This window comes from Hylobates moloch, unplaced genomic scaffold (genome assembly GCF_009828535.3).
Source record: "Hylobates moloch isolate HMO894 unplaced genomic scaffold, HMol_V3 SCAFFOLD_13, whole genome shotgun sequence".
Taxonomy (NCBI): Eukaryota; Metazoa; Chordata; class Mammalia; order Primates; family Hylobatidae; genus Hylobates; species Hylobates moloch.
In genome coordinates this window covers 54,540,014-54,554,167 of record NW_026652288.1, presented here as the reverse complement: position 1 = coordinate 54,554,167, position 14,154 = coordinate 54,540,014, and the positions used below count along the sequence as shown (strand labels likewise).

The 14,154-nt window shown below is 41.7% G+C and overlaps 1 protein-coding gene across 1 annotated transcript in view; it reads left to right on the top strand.

Annotated features, from left to right (window-relative positions):
- The first annotated feature begins 1,482 nt into the window (after positions 1–1,482).
- Positions 1,483–14,154, top strand: part of SLC2A13 (solute carrier family 2 member 13) — a 367,606-nt gene continuing 354,934 nt past the window's right edge. Inside the window, exon 1 of the mRNA XM_032173708.2 lies at positions 1,483–2,311. Coding sequence (XP_032029599.1) covers positions 1,756–2,311 — 556 coding nt within the window. The 5' untranslated portion in view covers positions 1,483–1,755. The remainder of the gene's footprint in view (positions 2,312–14,154) is intronic.

The following is a 14,154-nucleotide window of genomic DNA, read 5'->3' as shown; positions in this document are numbered from 1 at the left end:
ACTTTTTGCCCTCAGCCTGAAGAATGAAAGCAAATCAGAGGGACAAAACATCTTTAGCAGTCTCAGCTGCTACGAAGGCTGAGGCAGGAGAATCGCTTGAACCTGGGAGGCGGAGGCTGCAGTGAGCCGAGATAGCGCCACTGCACTCCAGCCTGGGCGACAGAGCGAGAATCTGTCTCAAATAAAAACAAAACAAAACAAAAACAAAAAAACCATCTTTAGCCCCTGATGTGCAACTGTATAATTTAAAAACATTTAAATTAAAGGGGGAAAGAAACCCCAAATGAATCTGTTAGGTAACATGGGCACAGAAAGATGGCACCGGTTCCGGGTTCTTCACCGTCCCCCCCCCCCCCCCCCCGTTCCTGGTTCTCCAACCCCGCGAGCCCGCCAAGAGAAGGCAAATCAGGGAAGAACACCTCCTGCCTTTTACTCAAACCCCACCCCTAAGCCAATCACCAATGCCCACGTGGACCCACTGAGTATAAAAACCCAGCACCTAAGCTGCTCACCCCTTCTTCCTTTCTTCTCCTCCTCCGTGTGGTGTCGCCTTGGTGTCTCCAAGAAAATCTCCTGACCGCGACCGGCGTGTCTTTGGTTTGAGCCCGATCGGGTCCGACTCTTTGAGAACCAACAACTGTTAATTCACTCAACAGTTTAAAAAATTAGTTGCAAATAACGTTATCTTTGCTTTGTTTCAAGTAAATGAGGCTGTTAAAACAGTGCCTCATGGAGGGCAACAACGGGGATTCTCAGGAGAGAAGCTATCCTACCTTTTGGTTAGCATGTTGGGGCAGGAAAGTGGAGACTGCCTGCCAAATCACAAATCAGGGTCTTGGGTTTTCTATTTCTGGGAAATACCCGTTACATGAGTGGAATGCATATATGTGAATTTTCTTTTACAGGTCGGGGATCCATGGAAGGAGGTTCGGGATTCACCACAGAGATATGTTATCTCTGTCCTCAAAGAATCAAATGTACCATTCCTTTAAAATAAGCATAAATTGAGGAGGGACTGGCGATGAGAGTGGAAACTAGCTATAAAAATGGGAGCATGCAGCCCTGAATTGCTCCAGAACAAACACATTTAATGCCAGGGAAGTAGACCACGCTGGGTAATGTCACAATACTATAAAAGGAAGGGTACTTGCTAGGTGCTATTCTAGGATATTTTTTCCAGCCCTCTCTCTAGGCTGCTGGAAGGACAGTCAGGCTGGTTTAGGTGCCCTCTCCCTACTCTCCAAACAGGGCAAACATTCTGGGTGGCTTTGGCTTGCTCCACTGCTGCAGCTCTGAAGGCATAATTCCGTACAGTTGCCAGAGCCCTAAACGAGGGAGCCTAGGTCAGAGGTCGCACCCACCGGGAGGGCGGGGTTTAGGGGTCCGGGGCGGGCTGAGCCTGGCCCCGCCTGGGGGGCGGGACGCTTCCCGGGCCCCGCCCCGCCGGCCCGGGGTTGCACGTGACCCGCGGTCCCGCCTCCCGCCCGCTCCGCAGCGCCAGCTCGGCAGGCGCGGGGCGTGAGTGTGGAGTGAGACCCGCCGGGCTCCAACTCCGCATCGTCGGAGCGCGGCGGGCAGCAACTTTCTCCGCGGAGCGGCCGTGGCGGCGGCTGCTGCCGTGGCAGCCAGAGCGGAAGCCGGGAGGAAGAAAGCGGCGGCAGCGGCGGTTGCTCCCGCCGGCTCGGGCTGTCCAGCTCGCCGAGACTGCCGGCCCGCGGAGCCGCGTTCCCCCGGGCAGCCCCGGGCGCCTGCCCTATGTCCCGCAAGGCGAGCGAGAATGTGGAGTACACGCTGCGGAGCCTGAGCAGCCTGATGGGCGAGCGGCGCAGGAAGCAGCAGGAGCCGGACGCGGCGAGCGCGGCCGGGGAGTGCAGCCTCCTGGCGGCCGCCGAATCGAGCACCAGCCTGCAGAGCGCGGGCGCAGGCGGCGGCGGCGTCGGGGACCTGGAGCGCGCGGCGCGGCGGCAGTTCCAGCAGGACGAGACCCCCGCCTTCGTGTACGTGGTGGCCGTCTTCTCCGCGCTGGGCGGCTTCCTGTTTGGCTATGACACCGGGGTGGTGTCAGGGGCCATGCTGCTGCTCAAGCGGCAGCTCAGTCTGGACGCGCTGTGGCAGGAGCTGCTGGTGTCCAGCACGGTGGGGGCGGCTGCCGTCTCGGCGCTGGCCGGAGGTGTCCTCAACGGCGTCTTCGGCCGCCGCGCTGCCATCCTCCTGGCCAGTGCCCTCTTCACCGCCGGCTCCGCGGTGCTGGCCGCGGCCAACAACAAGGAGACACTGCTCGCTGGCCGCCTGGTCGTGGGACTCGGCATCGGTGAGTTCGGGCTCCGCGAAGGGCGCCCGGGATCCCAGTGTCACCGCCCTTGACCCTGGGTGTTGCGTCCCTCTTGCCCATCGGGGTCCCCGTCGGGTCTGCCCGGGTCAGAGAATCCTCCACTTCTCTGGCCTCCAGAGCCCATCTGTTTGTTGGTCCAGCCTCCAAGGCTCTCGCGGGAGGTGGGAGGGCCGGGGGCGGGGGGTGTCACTGTAGTCTCCCTCGAGCCCACGTGGAATCTTTGATCGCCCACGGACCAGTCAGTCCGAGTGGTTGTTGTCTCTCAGCACTTCCAGGAACCTAGTTGAGCACCAGCTTTTTCCTTGATCCAGCCTAACCTGATGCTGTTCTTGAGCTTACGAGGGTCTCTCCTTTTCTGCACGGTCCCACCTTGCCTCTCCACTGCTAGCCTCTTTCCTTTTCTAGGGCTCCCAGCCTGGAACCTAGACCGTCGTCAAGTTACAGTGAGATAATATTTAGAGTTAAGTCATTCTGGTCTCTGAAAGGTTTATTAGCTACCCCTGCCCTCTTTCCTTATCTAGCATTTGTCTTGTCTTTAGATTGCATCTCCTTTTGCTTTATGCTTTTTCTATTGCCTTTCAGCTTTCATTCTTTTCCCAAGTAAATTCCATTCTCCTCTGTTTTTCCAACTTTTTCATTTGAATCCTTTTTAATCCATTCTCCTCTTTGTTGTGTCTCTCCTGCTTTCCAGTTGGGAACCAAATTATCTATTAAAGGTCATATTCACTTCCTTAATTCATTTAGGAGCTACTCCCCCTGTGGATAAATGCTCAGCAAGATAAATGTTTGAAATTTACTTCAAAAATGAAGGCATTAAGGTTCTCCTGGCATTGAATTTTTTTCACCCTGGTTGCTGAGCAGGGGAGGTACAATTGGCAAGTTTTTGGCAGAGGGAAGCTATTTGGAATGTGCTCTGTATTATTAGAAAGCACTTTTGAGGGAAAGTGGGGGGGTTGTGACTTAAATCTCACTAGTAATTTTTCTAAGACACACCGCTGATGCTTTTTTAATGTTTCGTTTCATAATTCAGTTTTTTGTTTCCCTTAGGGTGCTGTTGAAGTATTTCTTCCCTATGGCTGGGGCTTCATGAAAGCTCTTTAAACCCGGGGCTGCTGCTGATCTGTGTATTCACCACTTGTTTGATGTTTGTGCTTTTCACCCTTTCTCTGTGGGTTCTGAAGGGAAGCAAAGGCCATATATTCAACTCCACATGCGGGAACCATGAGCCTAAAACCCAGCTCACTGCACTTTATATTCAAAGTTGGTCAGTAGTGACCTTCCTTTTGCTGTTTGTTGTACTGTTAATTAGCAAAGGTAGGGCAAAGCTCTCCGTAACATATTAAGTTGGCACGAAAATGTCCAAAGTGACCAAAAAAATCCAGCTGAAATGAAACCTCTTTGTGTGGAAACTACTTGTGCCTTCAGGACCCTTCAACAAATAGCCTGCTGTTTAAGTGACCACAATTCTTTTCTCAGCATTGTCCGCTTGGGACATGTGGACCTTTTTTGTTGCTTCTGACGTAGAAATAACATCATTTTAGGTAGCAAGAATTGTTCTGTCGACCTGAATCTTTTCTGTAATTTTGAAATTGAATCATGCTTTGCAGAGTTGTCTAAATGAAGCTTCCTAGTGTTTTGCTATGGCAAGTATTGATTAAAATTTTAGGTATTATGTTTACTCTTTTTATCTGTCCTGCAAATTGAGCCCTGTTCTGTGTAAGGTCGCCTTCCAGATGTTGTGAGCTGAATAGTGAGGAGAATGTATTATACTTTAGTAAATGTAGCAAGGTGGGACAAAAGCAACGTAGAACTTGCTAAGCCTTATAAGATAGGTTCTCAGAGATGGCTGATGAATTCAGAGGGGGTACAGTTATCTCCAACAGAGGGAAGCCAGAAGCTCTTACCAATGGAAATGGTATGTTGACATGTCAGTATTTTAACAGAAACGAGGAAAGGACGTTCTAAGCAAGGGATAAAATGGGTAAAGGAAGGAAAGCATGGGGCATACTTGGGGAATAGGTGGAAGCAGCAATAGAGGACAAAGCAGGAGATCAGATTGGAAGTGTTGGTGTGCAAGAGCTGTGGAGGCCTCTGTCTTGCAGCCTCATTCTGTGGTCTCTGGGCTGGTTGGTTCAACAGAGAAGCCCAGTTTAGGTATGTTCTCCATTCAGTTCTGGTGTGGCCCATCTCACTTCCAGAAACATACCTCTCAGAATAGAAGCCCTGAGGCAGTTTCGTAAAAGCCCTCTTCATTTACAAAATGAAGAATGTTTTAAGATCATAAACAGGCTTTGAAATAGGCTGCATTCAAAACAAAACAATAATGAAGTAAATCCGCTTCAAATTAGGATTAAAATTAGGATCTATGCAAAGCATGTAATTATACACATAAAATCATTAAAACTTACAAAGAAAATCACGTTTTTTTTTTTTTTTTTTTAGCTACAAGGAAATGGGTTCCTAACATGAGCATTTTTTTGAGGGACATTAAATCAGTTTGCTTGTTTGGTACACTAAATCTGGGTTAATTTTATGCCATTTTTTTTAAGTAGTTAAATTTTATGTGTAGTCAGGGATTTGTTGTTTTGTCCTTATGATATTTAGGACATGTTGATGAATAACAAAATGTGGCTTTTGATACCTTTTTCAGACAAGTTTGCTGTAAGAACTTCTTTCCTCCACACGTTTACCTGTGGTAAAATATAAGGCCCATGTGGGTCAGGGATTTCTGCTCATTTTGTTCACTGATATATTCCTGCCACATAGGAGATACTTGTTGAATAAATGAACGGTGAGCAAAAACGAAAAAAAAAATCCAAATTCCATTGCTGGTCAGGTAGCACTTTAAGGTAGGATTGTTCTTTTCAAAACACAAAAATAGTGCATTATCAAAATATTTGAAAGGCCATCTAAAGGTTTTGGTTGTAATAGTTTAATGAAATCATTATCTATTCAACACTTGCTAATTAAGCTTCCATTATTGATCCTGTCAAATATGGGGCAGGCGGTAATTAGATAAAAATCCTGCTCTGGAGGTGTTCATTTTATAATGGAGTAGAAAGATACATAAACAAGCAATTAAAAGAGACATTTCTCTGTAGTGCCAGATGACACACAGAAGAGTAAGTGGTCAGTTGATTCTTTCAGGGGAAAAAATAGAACACAGGATTGAGGAAAGTTCTACAGTGGGATATTCAAAGTAGGGTTTGAAGAGTGAGTAGGTGTTCAGCAGATGATGTAGATGTAGCCAGAAAAGTGCTTATTTAGTGCTTTAGTATGTTCAAGACCTGGTGGTAGTACTTTACACATATTACCTCATTTAATCTTCCTGAGTCTGAGAAATGGGTCTCCTTTTGTTGGGTGTGGAAACAGTTAAATGGCAAGGTCACTGATTACAGAGACAGGATTAAAAAAAAAAAAACAAAAAACCTCGAGTCTTTTGCTCTGTTACCCTACTGGGCATTTAAGGTGGAGTTAATAGCTGGTGTAAAGGCACAGAAAAATCAAAGTAGCATTTGAAGCATAGGTGAGTGAGGGTGATGATGGGGTGGTCATGAGACTGGAATGTTTTTTGGGGGGATTAGGCTGAATATGGTTTATTTGAAGAGCTTTTAGAGGTTTTTAACAGTAAATAATGTAATCAGGTTTAACATCTCTTGAATCTGATATTAAGCTCTTTTACCTTCTTTCTTAAGCCTTCTCGTGTCTTTGAAATTTTGGGTATTAGCAATTCTTTGCTGAGATGGCTACTACAGGATGGGTAAAGCATAGCATGTGACTGTGAATTACTGATATGGGAGGAGTCAGTGGACCCTTCAGCAGAAACCTTTGACAAAGGCGAAGATAGCAAGGAGTAGAGTGTAGTTATTAATGGGTATTAAATGAATTATATAGTAAAAGACGTTAAGTATCAGAAGTCAGGGATATGTGTATTTGTTTTGATTTAAGGGTTCTGTTTTCTTGACTGGTTGTAAAAAAATTACTGAGTGCCTGTTTTAAATAGGGCATTATTTTGGATTTTCTTTTCTTTTTTTTTTTTATTGGTTCACCAGAGGCATCTTTGGTTCCTCTAGTTTATTTTTCTCTTCCACTTGAGTCCTGACACTAGACTTTCTCCATTGTCGCTGCCTGCTACCATGACCATCTGAACTTTTTAAATGTGAAAAGTCGAATTTCATATAGGACATACATTTTCCATCCCAGAAATGATTGTATTCTAACAGGGTTAATCTTTTTTTTTTTTTTTTTTTTTTTTTTTTTGAGATGGAGCTTCACGCTTGTCGCCCAGGCTGGAGCACAGTGGCGAGATCTCAGCTCACTGCAACCTCCACCTCCCAGGTTCAAGCGATTCTCCTGCCTCAGCCTCCTGAGTAGCTGGGATTACAGGCACCTGCCCACCACACCCAGCTAATTTTTGTATTTTTGGTAGAGACAAGGTTTCACCATGTTGGCCAAGCTGGTTTCGAACTCCTGATCTCAGGTGATCTGCCTGCCTCGGCCTTCCAAAGTGCTGGGATTACAGGCGTGAGCCACCACTCCCGGCCCAGGGTTAATCTTATTTTGTATGTTCTTTACACACAATCCCATTTTCAGGTGTTTGTTTAGCAGTATTGTACCTATAATCAAGGTTTTTAAGTGTGGTTAGTTACAACAGGATTAGAGAATATGAGTTTGCTCATTTGCTCATTTATTTTCTGTGATCATGTATCTCCCATGCATAACACACAAGAAATTGTCTAGAAAATACAAAGTAGAAGAGCATAGTACTGTTAACACTATTAGTATGTACACAGTCAGTGAAAAAGCATACCCATTAGCCCTTTCTCCCTGGTGTTGGCATTTATTCTACTGCTCATTATAAGTGGTGATTTAGGGCCTGTGTAGGGAATATCAAGACGTCTCTAAATTTGATAGTCACCAGTATTCAAAACCTTTCCTGAGAATTGACATACTAATTTATACAGCACTGGATTCGTGGAATTAATCTTAGATTTACATCAGTTTCTCCTGTGTCAGCCTCTTTCAGGACTCCCTCTACTCGAACACAATTTGTAGCTGTAAATTGCAGCTTGTAATTAGTATATTATGGCCTGTTGAATAATACTTTTAAAAATAGCACATTTTTTTTCAAACAGCACTTTGAATTCTTCCTCAGTGCAAATGAAATGTAAAATCTTGTTTGATCAAAAAAAATGCAATGTTGAGATCAATGTCAACAAAGAATGTCATTTAAGGTAAGCATAGTTGGCGGAAGCTCCTAATTTTCAAATAGTTAATCAGCTAAAATACAGTTTTGGGGGGAGGTGCTCCCCAATTTCTGTCTTTTTGGTTGTTTTTGAAGGCAAGAATTCTGTATTGGATTTATGCTCCCTACTGGTATGAAACTGACACATAAAATAAAGCCTCCTTTGACTTCTTGTATTTCCTTGTTTTATACACATTAACAGCTTTGTTCCCTCCGCTTTTCTGTCTGGCAGCATAGGGACTGACATTGCAGTTATAGTGAGGATTATGATCTAGCTGTGTTTGCCTAGTAGTATAGCAACACCCTCTTGAGGTGAGTTGTCAGTAAGATAACGTAAGTCTGTTAACGTGAGTTATGTGAAATTGTTCACATGACTTCCTTGGAAAACACTGTGCTTTTTCATTCATCCATTTTGCCCTCTTGTGGATTATAAACTTAAAGAACACACTCAAAGTTAACTGACTTCACACTAACATCTTTTTGAACATCTTTAATGATGTAGAAACTGCTAAGAGAACTGAAATAGCAAGCAGTCGTTGCTATCTTTACCAAAAATCACCTGAGTCTAATTTTCTTTTTCTCATACTGTGCTTGGCTCCTTTCTACGTCTTTCTTATCTACACCTTTTTCCATTTCTTTACCTTTCTTTTTCCTGCGACCCATCAGAGTCAATAAATAGTAGCAACACTTCTAATAGCACCTATTTCTAATAGTATCAAAATTTCCATTGTCAGGAGGGAAATTCCTACTCACCAGAAAAGCCTCAAACTTTTCCCACATATAAAATTTAATTTCTCTGGTTGTAGAACGAGAGAAAAAAGTTTTACAGGTACTTCTAAACTCAAGTTGAGAGTACTACATGCTTTCTAGTTAGGCCTTTTATTAAAGGCCACCATTTGAAATGGTGCGGTCTGCAGCATGTGTCCAAGGCCACATGGCAAGAGCATCGTTTCCCAGCAGGGCCAAGCACCATGACAGCTGGTCACCAGCGAGCAATGGCACTGGTGGTGTTCTGATTTTAGCGCCACCCTGCCGCTGCCCTGGGAGGAGTCTAGGCAGTCCATCCTCTTGGCAGGGTGTGGATTGGCCATCAGCTTAGCGGCCAGCGCCCTGGACACAGTACCTAAGACTTGTTGAATGCTTACACTTCTGAACATTTTGCACAAGCTAAGTCACATAGTCTTCATAATAACCCAGGGGGATAATACGGTTACCTTTATTTTAAGATAAGGATATTTAGGCAGAAAGAGTTGAAGTAACTTTCTCATGATCACAAAGCTACTGGGTGGGGCCAGAGTTCAAACCCAAGAGGTCTGGCTTCCCAGCCTGTGCTCATCCAGTCTGTGACACTCACTCACTCACTCCTCCCTGAAACTAGCATGATTGTTCTTTACCATGATATGTCATGTGGACATTACTTTTGTTTTCGTATAGATTTATTTTTTATTGTGGTAAAGAACACATTACATTTATACTCTTACCCATTTTAAGGTGTACAGTTCAGTATTGTTAGGTATATTCACATTGTTGTACAACACATCTCTAGAACATTTTCATCTTGCAAAACTGAAACACTGTATCTATTAAACACAAATTCCCCAGCCTCTCTTCCCTATCCCTTGGCAACCCACCTTTCTACCTTCTGTTTCTATGATTTTTTACTGCTTTGGATACTTCATATAAGTGGAATCATGCAGTATTTGTCCTTTGTTGGCTTACTTCACTTGAGGTTCATCATTGTGTAGCATATGATAGAATTTCCTTCTTTTTAAAGGCTGCATAATATTCCATTGTGTATGTGTGTGTGTGTGTGTGTGTATATATGTATACACACACATATATAAATATATATACACACACAAATGTGTATATGCATATATACACATATATACATGTATACACATATACACATATATACATATATGTAGACACATATACATATATAGACACATATATACATATATAGACACATATATAGGGCATTTAATCTATCCATTCATCTGTTGATGGACCTTTGAGTTGCCTCTCCCTCTTGGCTGTTGTGGATAATGCTGCAGTGAAGATGGGGGTACGTACATCTCTTTGAGGTCTTTCTTTGAATTATTTTGGATATATACCCAGAATTGAGATTCCTGGACCATGTAGTAGTTCTATTTCTAATTTTTTGAGGAACCTCTATCCCATTTTCCATAGTGGCTGCATTTTACATTGCTACCAGCAGTATACAGGGTTCCAATTTCTCAATATTCTCACCAACATTTGTTGTTTTCTTTTCTGTTGACAGTGGCCATCCTAATGGATATGAAGTGATATGGTGGTTTTGATTTACATTTCTCTTATGATTAGTGATGTGGAACATTTTTTCATAGGCTTGTTGGCCACTTGTACATTTGTATATCTTCTTTGGAAAATTGTTTATTGTATTTTCAAGTCCCTTACCTATTTTTAATTGGCTTATTGCAGTTGCTATTGAGTTGTAGAAGTTCCTTATGTATTCTGAATATTAACCCCCTATCAGATATATGATTTGCAAATGTTTTCTTTCATTCCATTGGTTGCTTTTTCACTGTTTATTGTGTCTTTTGACGTACAGTTTTTAAGTTTGATGTAGTCCTATTTGTTTTTGCCAAACACACACAAAACTAAAACTGTTGGAGTCATTTGTCATGCCCCTTGAGTGTAAGCTTTTTGGATATTCTAATAAAATACTACATTTTACTTCTAGGAGTATGTCATTTTGTTCCCTAGAATACATTCTTTGTGAAAATATATTATCTTCATTTCCTGTGATATAATGCTTTTTAGCAGCTAACAGAGGTGTTATAAAAAGTAGACTTTAAAACAAAGCTCATTCGTTATGCCTATATGTGTATATGTTTGCATTCACCTCAGTAAGTAGGCACATTAGTATTTTCCTTAGTTTAAGTATGAATTAAAGGAAGTGCAGAGAAATTAGGGAAATTAGCACTGTTAGTAACAGTGCTGAGATTTAAACCCAGATTTCTGATCAAGAACCAGTGTGCGCCCCACCTTTCTATTATATGATAAATCCAGTTTTTGATTGTGAAAGCTAAATATAGTCACCATAATGTTTCGTAAATTAGTATTAGTATTTAATGTGCTAGCAATGAAAATCCCAAGACAATACTTTCTAGAATTTTCCAAAATGATTGTCATCAGATTGAGGGAACAGTAGTAAGACAGTAGTTATGGACAGAAGAAATTACTGCAAAGAAATAATATATATATAATATATAGGGTATACTATATATATTATTAAAACCAGTATAGGATGAATGGAACAGAATCAGAATTCCAGTGATAGATCCAACTGTTTGGAAGAGTTTAGTATTGAGCAAATAAGAGAGAAAAGAAAGAAGTAACTGAGAAGAGGAAATAGGAATATGAATTTAAAATAATGTAAATGAAATTTAGGTCTTATATTCTCTAGTATATTGGTTTAAGAGTCTCTAATTTTTTTTAATTAATGGAGTGTTTTTTCTTATCTATATTCATGGCATCTTTTATTATAATTTTTAAAACCTCAAAGCAGAGATTTTAAAAGCAAGGCAACAGATTGGAAAAATATTATGGTAAATTTATTTACTTAAAAGAAAATATATTTATCCTCAAATTATGCTGAATAGACTGTATACAACAAGAAAAATACAGTTAGTAAATAGACTCTTGGGAAAGTGTTAAACCTTGTTACTAGTTAGAGGTGAAAATTAAGAGAATACCATACTTACTAAATTAGCAAGTTAAAAACTCAGGGCTGGCCGGGCGCGGTGGCTCACGCCTGTAATCCCAGCACTTTGGGAGGCTGAAGCGGGTGGATCACGAGGTCAGGAGATCGAGACCATCCTGGCTAACATGGTGAAACCCCATCTCTACTAAAAAATACAAAAAAAAAAAAAAAAAATAGCCGGGCATGGTGGCGTGGCGGGCTACTCAGGAGGCTGAGGCAGGAGAATGACATGAACTTGGGAGGTGGAGCTTGCAGTGAGCTGAGATCGTGCCACTGCACTCCAGCCTGGGCGATAGAGTGAGACTCCGTCTCAAGAAAACAAACAAACAAACAAACAAACAAAAAAACAAAAAACTAAGTAAAACTCAGGCTGAGTTGTTCCCTAGGAAAATATGATTTTCTGCTCGTAAAATAAATTGGAATAATTTTCTATAGAGAATATTCTAGATAAAAAGCTGACATGTTTAACATGCTTCATTTGTTCTTCATTCAATAAGTTTATTTTGAATTACTAATATGTATTATATACTGTGCTCTTGCAGTTCATTTGTAAAGTTGCTAATAATTCTTTGATCTGGAAATTTCACTTGAGGGATTGTAATATAAGGAAATAAAGGAAAAACTCATTTTGTTTAAAGGTATTTATAGATGTGCAATATGTAATTTTAAAAAGCTAGGAGGAACCTCCAAGTGCCTAGTGATTGGGAAATGATTAGTTAGACCACATCACATTGACATTAAACACAAAAACGTGTAGACCTTAGATACATATATCCCGCAAATATTAAGCCCAAAGAATAGAACCTAGTTGTATGGACATATTGATTGCAACTACCTGAAAAATTACAGCTGGACATAGAGTTTGGAAGAAGGAATAAAGGTGTATGTTTAGTTTACATATAGCACAGGGCCTTTACATTTTTTTTTATTTTTTATTTTTATTTTTTATTATACTTTAGGTTTTAGGGTACATGTGCACAATGTGCAGGTTTGTTACATATGTATCCATGTGGTGCCATGTTGATTTCCTGCACCCATTAGCTCGTCATTTAGCATTAGGTATATCTCCTAATGCTGTCCCCGCCCCCCCCCACCCCCCACCCCACAACAGTACCCGGAATGTGATGTTCCCCTTCCTGTGTCCATGAGTTCTCATTGTTCACTTCCCACCTATGAGTGAGAACATGCGGTGTTTGGTTTTTTGTCCTTGCGATAGTTTACTGAGAATGATGTTTTCCAGTTTCATCCATGTCCCTACAAAGGACACGAACTCATCATTTTTTATGGCTGCATAGTATTCCATGGTGTATATGTGCCACATTTTCTTAATCCAGTCTATCGTTGTTGGACATTTGGGTTGAACCTACTCATCTGACAAAGGGCTAATATCCAGAATCTACAATGAACTCAAACAAATTTACAAGAAAAAAACAAACAACCCCATCAAAAAGTGGGCAAAGGACATGAACAGACACTTCTCAAAAGAAGACATTTATGCAGCCAGAAAACACATGAAGAAATGCTCATCATCACTGGCCATCAGAGAAATGCAAATCAAAACCACAGTGAGATACCATCTCACACCAGTTAGAATGGCCATCATTAAAAAATCAGGAAACAACAGGTGCTGGAGAGGATGTGGAGAAATAGGAAGACTTTTACACTGTTGGTGGGACTGTAAACTAGTTCAACCATTGTGGAAGTCAGTGTGGCGATTCCTCAGGGATCTAGAACTAGAAATACCATTTGACCCAGCCATCCCATTACTGGGTATATACCCAAAGGACTATAAATCATGCTGCTATAAAGACACATGCACACGTATGTTTATTGCGGCACTATTTACATTTTATTTTTTTACTCTTCCCTTTAGATCATTGTTTTACTTCACATTCAGATTTTTGTTTTAAAAGGCACAGACACACACATGACAAAACACTGTAGCAAGATGCTTTTTCCCAAATTAGATTTTACTTCTTATTCTATGGAAGGATATTTTTAGGAAATAATGACAAAAATGTTGCAATCTAATTGTATAATAGCGGTGTGGGTGTATTTTTTCCCCCAGATTTTTAACTCATTGCATGAATTAGCAAGGTCTTATGATAGATGAAGTACATTTCTGGGATCTTACTATTGTATGTATCTCAGGAAAGTGTCTTGCTTACTTTGTGGCTGAGAATGAGAACTTCTATGGGCTCCCATCCCACTCTCCTCTCTTTTGGGTTTCTTCAGCTGTTCCTGCCTGGGCCTTGCACAGATGCTGTCTTCTTCCTGTTTCTATAGATGAACTGGCTAAGGCCTCTCCCTGTCTCCTATTCAAAGCTGTCATTCCAGCTCTTTCTCTTTTGTCTCATAAAATTTCTCCTTCTACTGGGTTATTCCCATAAGCATGGACACATGCTGTTATTTTTGCAGTCTTAAAAATTTCTTTTTCTGCCCCACTTTATCTTTCAGTTGCTATCCTGTTTGTCTCTTTTTTTTTTTTTTTTGCATAAAACAGTTGCCTATATTCCTTCTCTGTAGTTCCTCTCTTCCCTTTATTTCTGAACCCTATCCAGACAGGCTGTCGTCCTTACCACTCTACTGGCGTTGCTCTTGTCAACTTTACCGTGCCCTCTGTGTTGCTCAGTGCAAGGACTGTCGTCAGGTCCTACTTGTCCTACCAAAGGCATTTGACACAAGTAAATCATGTCTTTATGGGCCACTTTCTTTGGCTTTTGGACACCATATTCTCCCAGCTTTTTCTGTAGGCTGCTCTTTCCCCCATCTCCTTTGCAGATTCCTCTTGATCTCTCAGACCTCTTAACTTGGGCCAGCCTCAGAGCT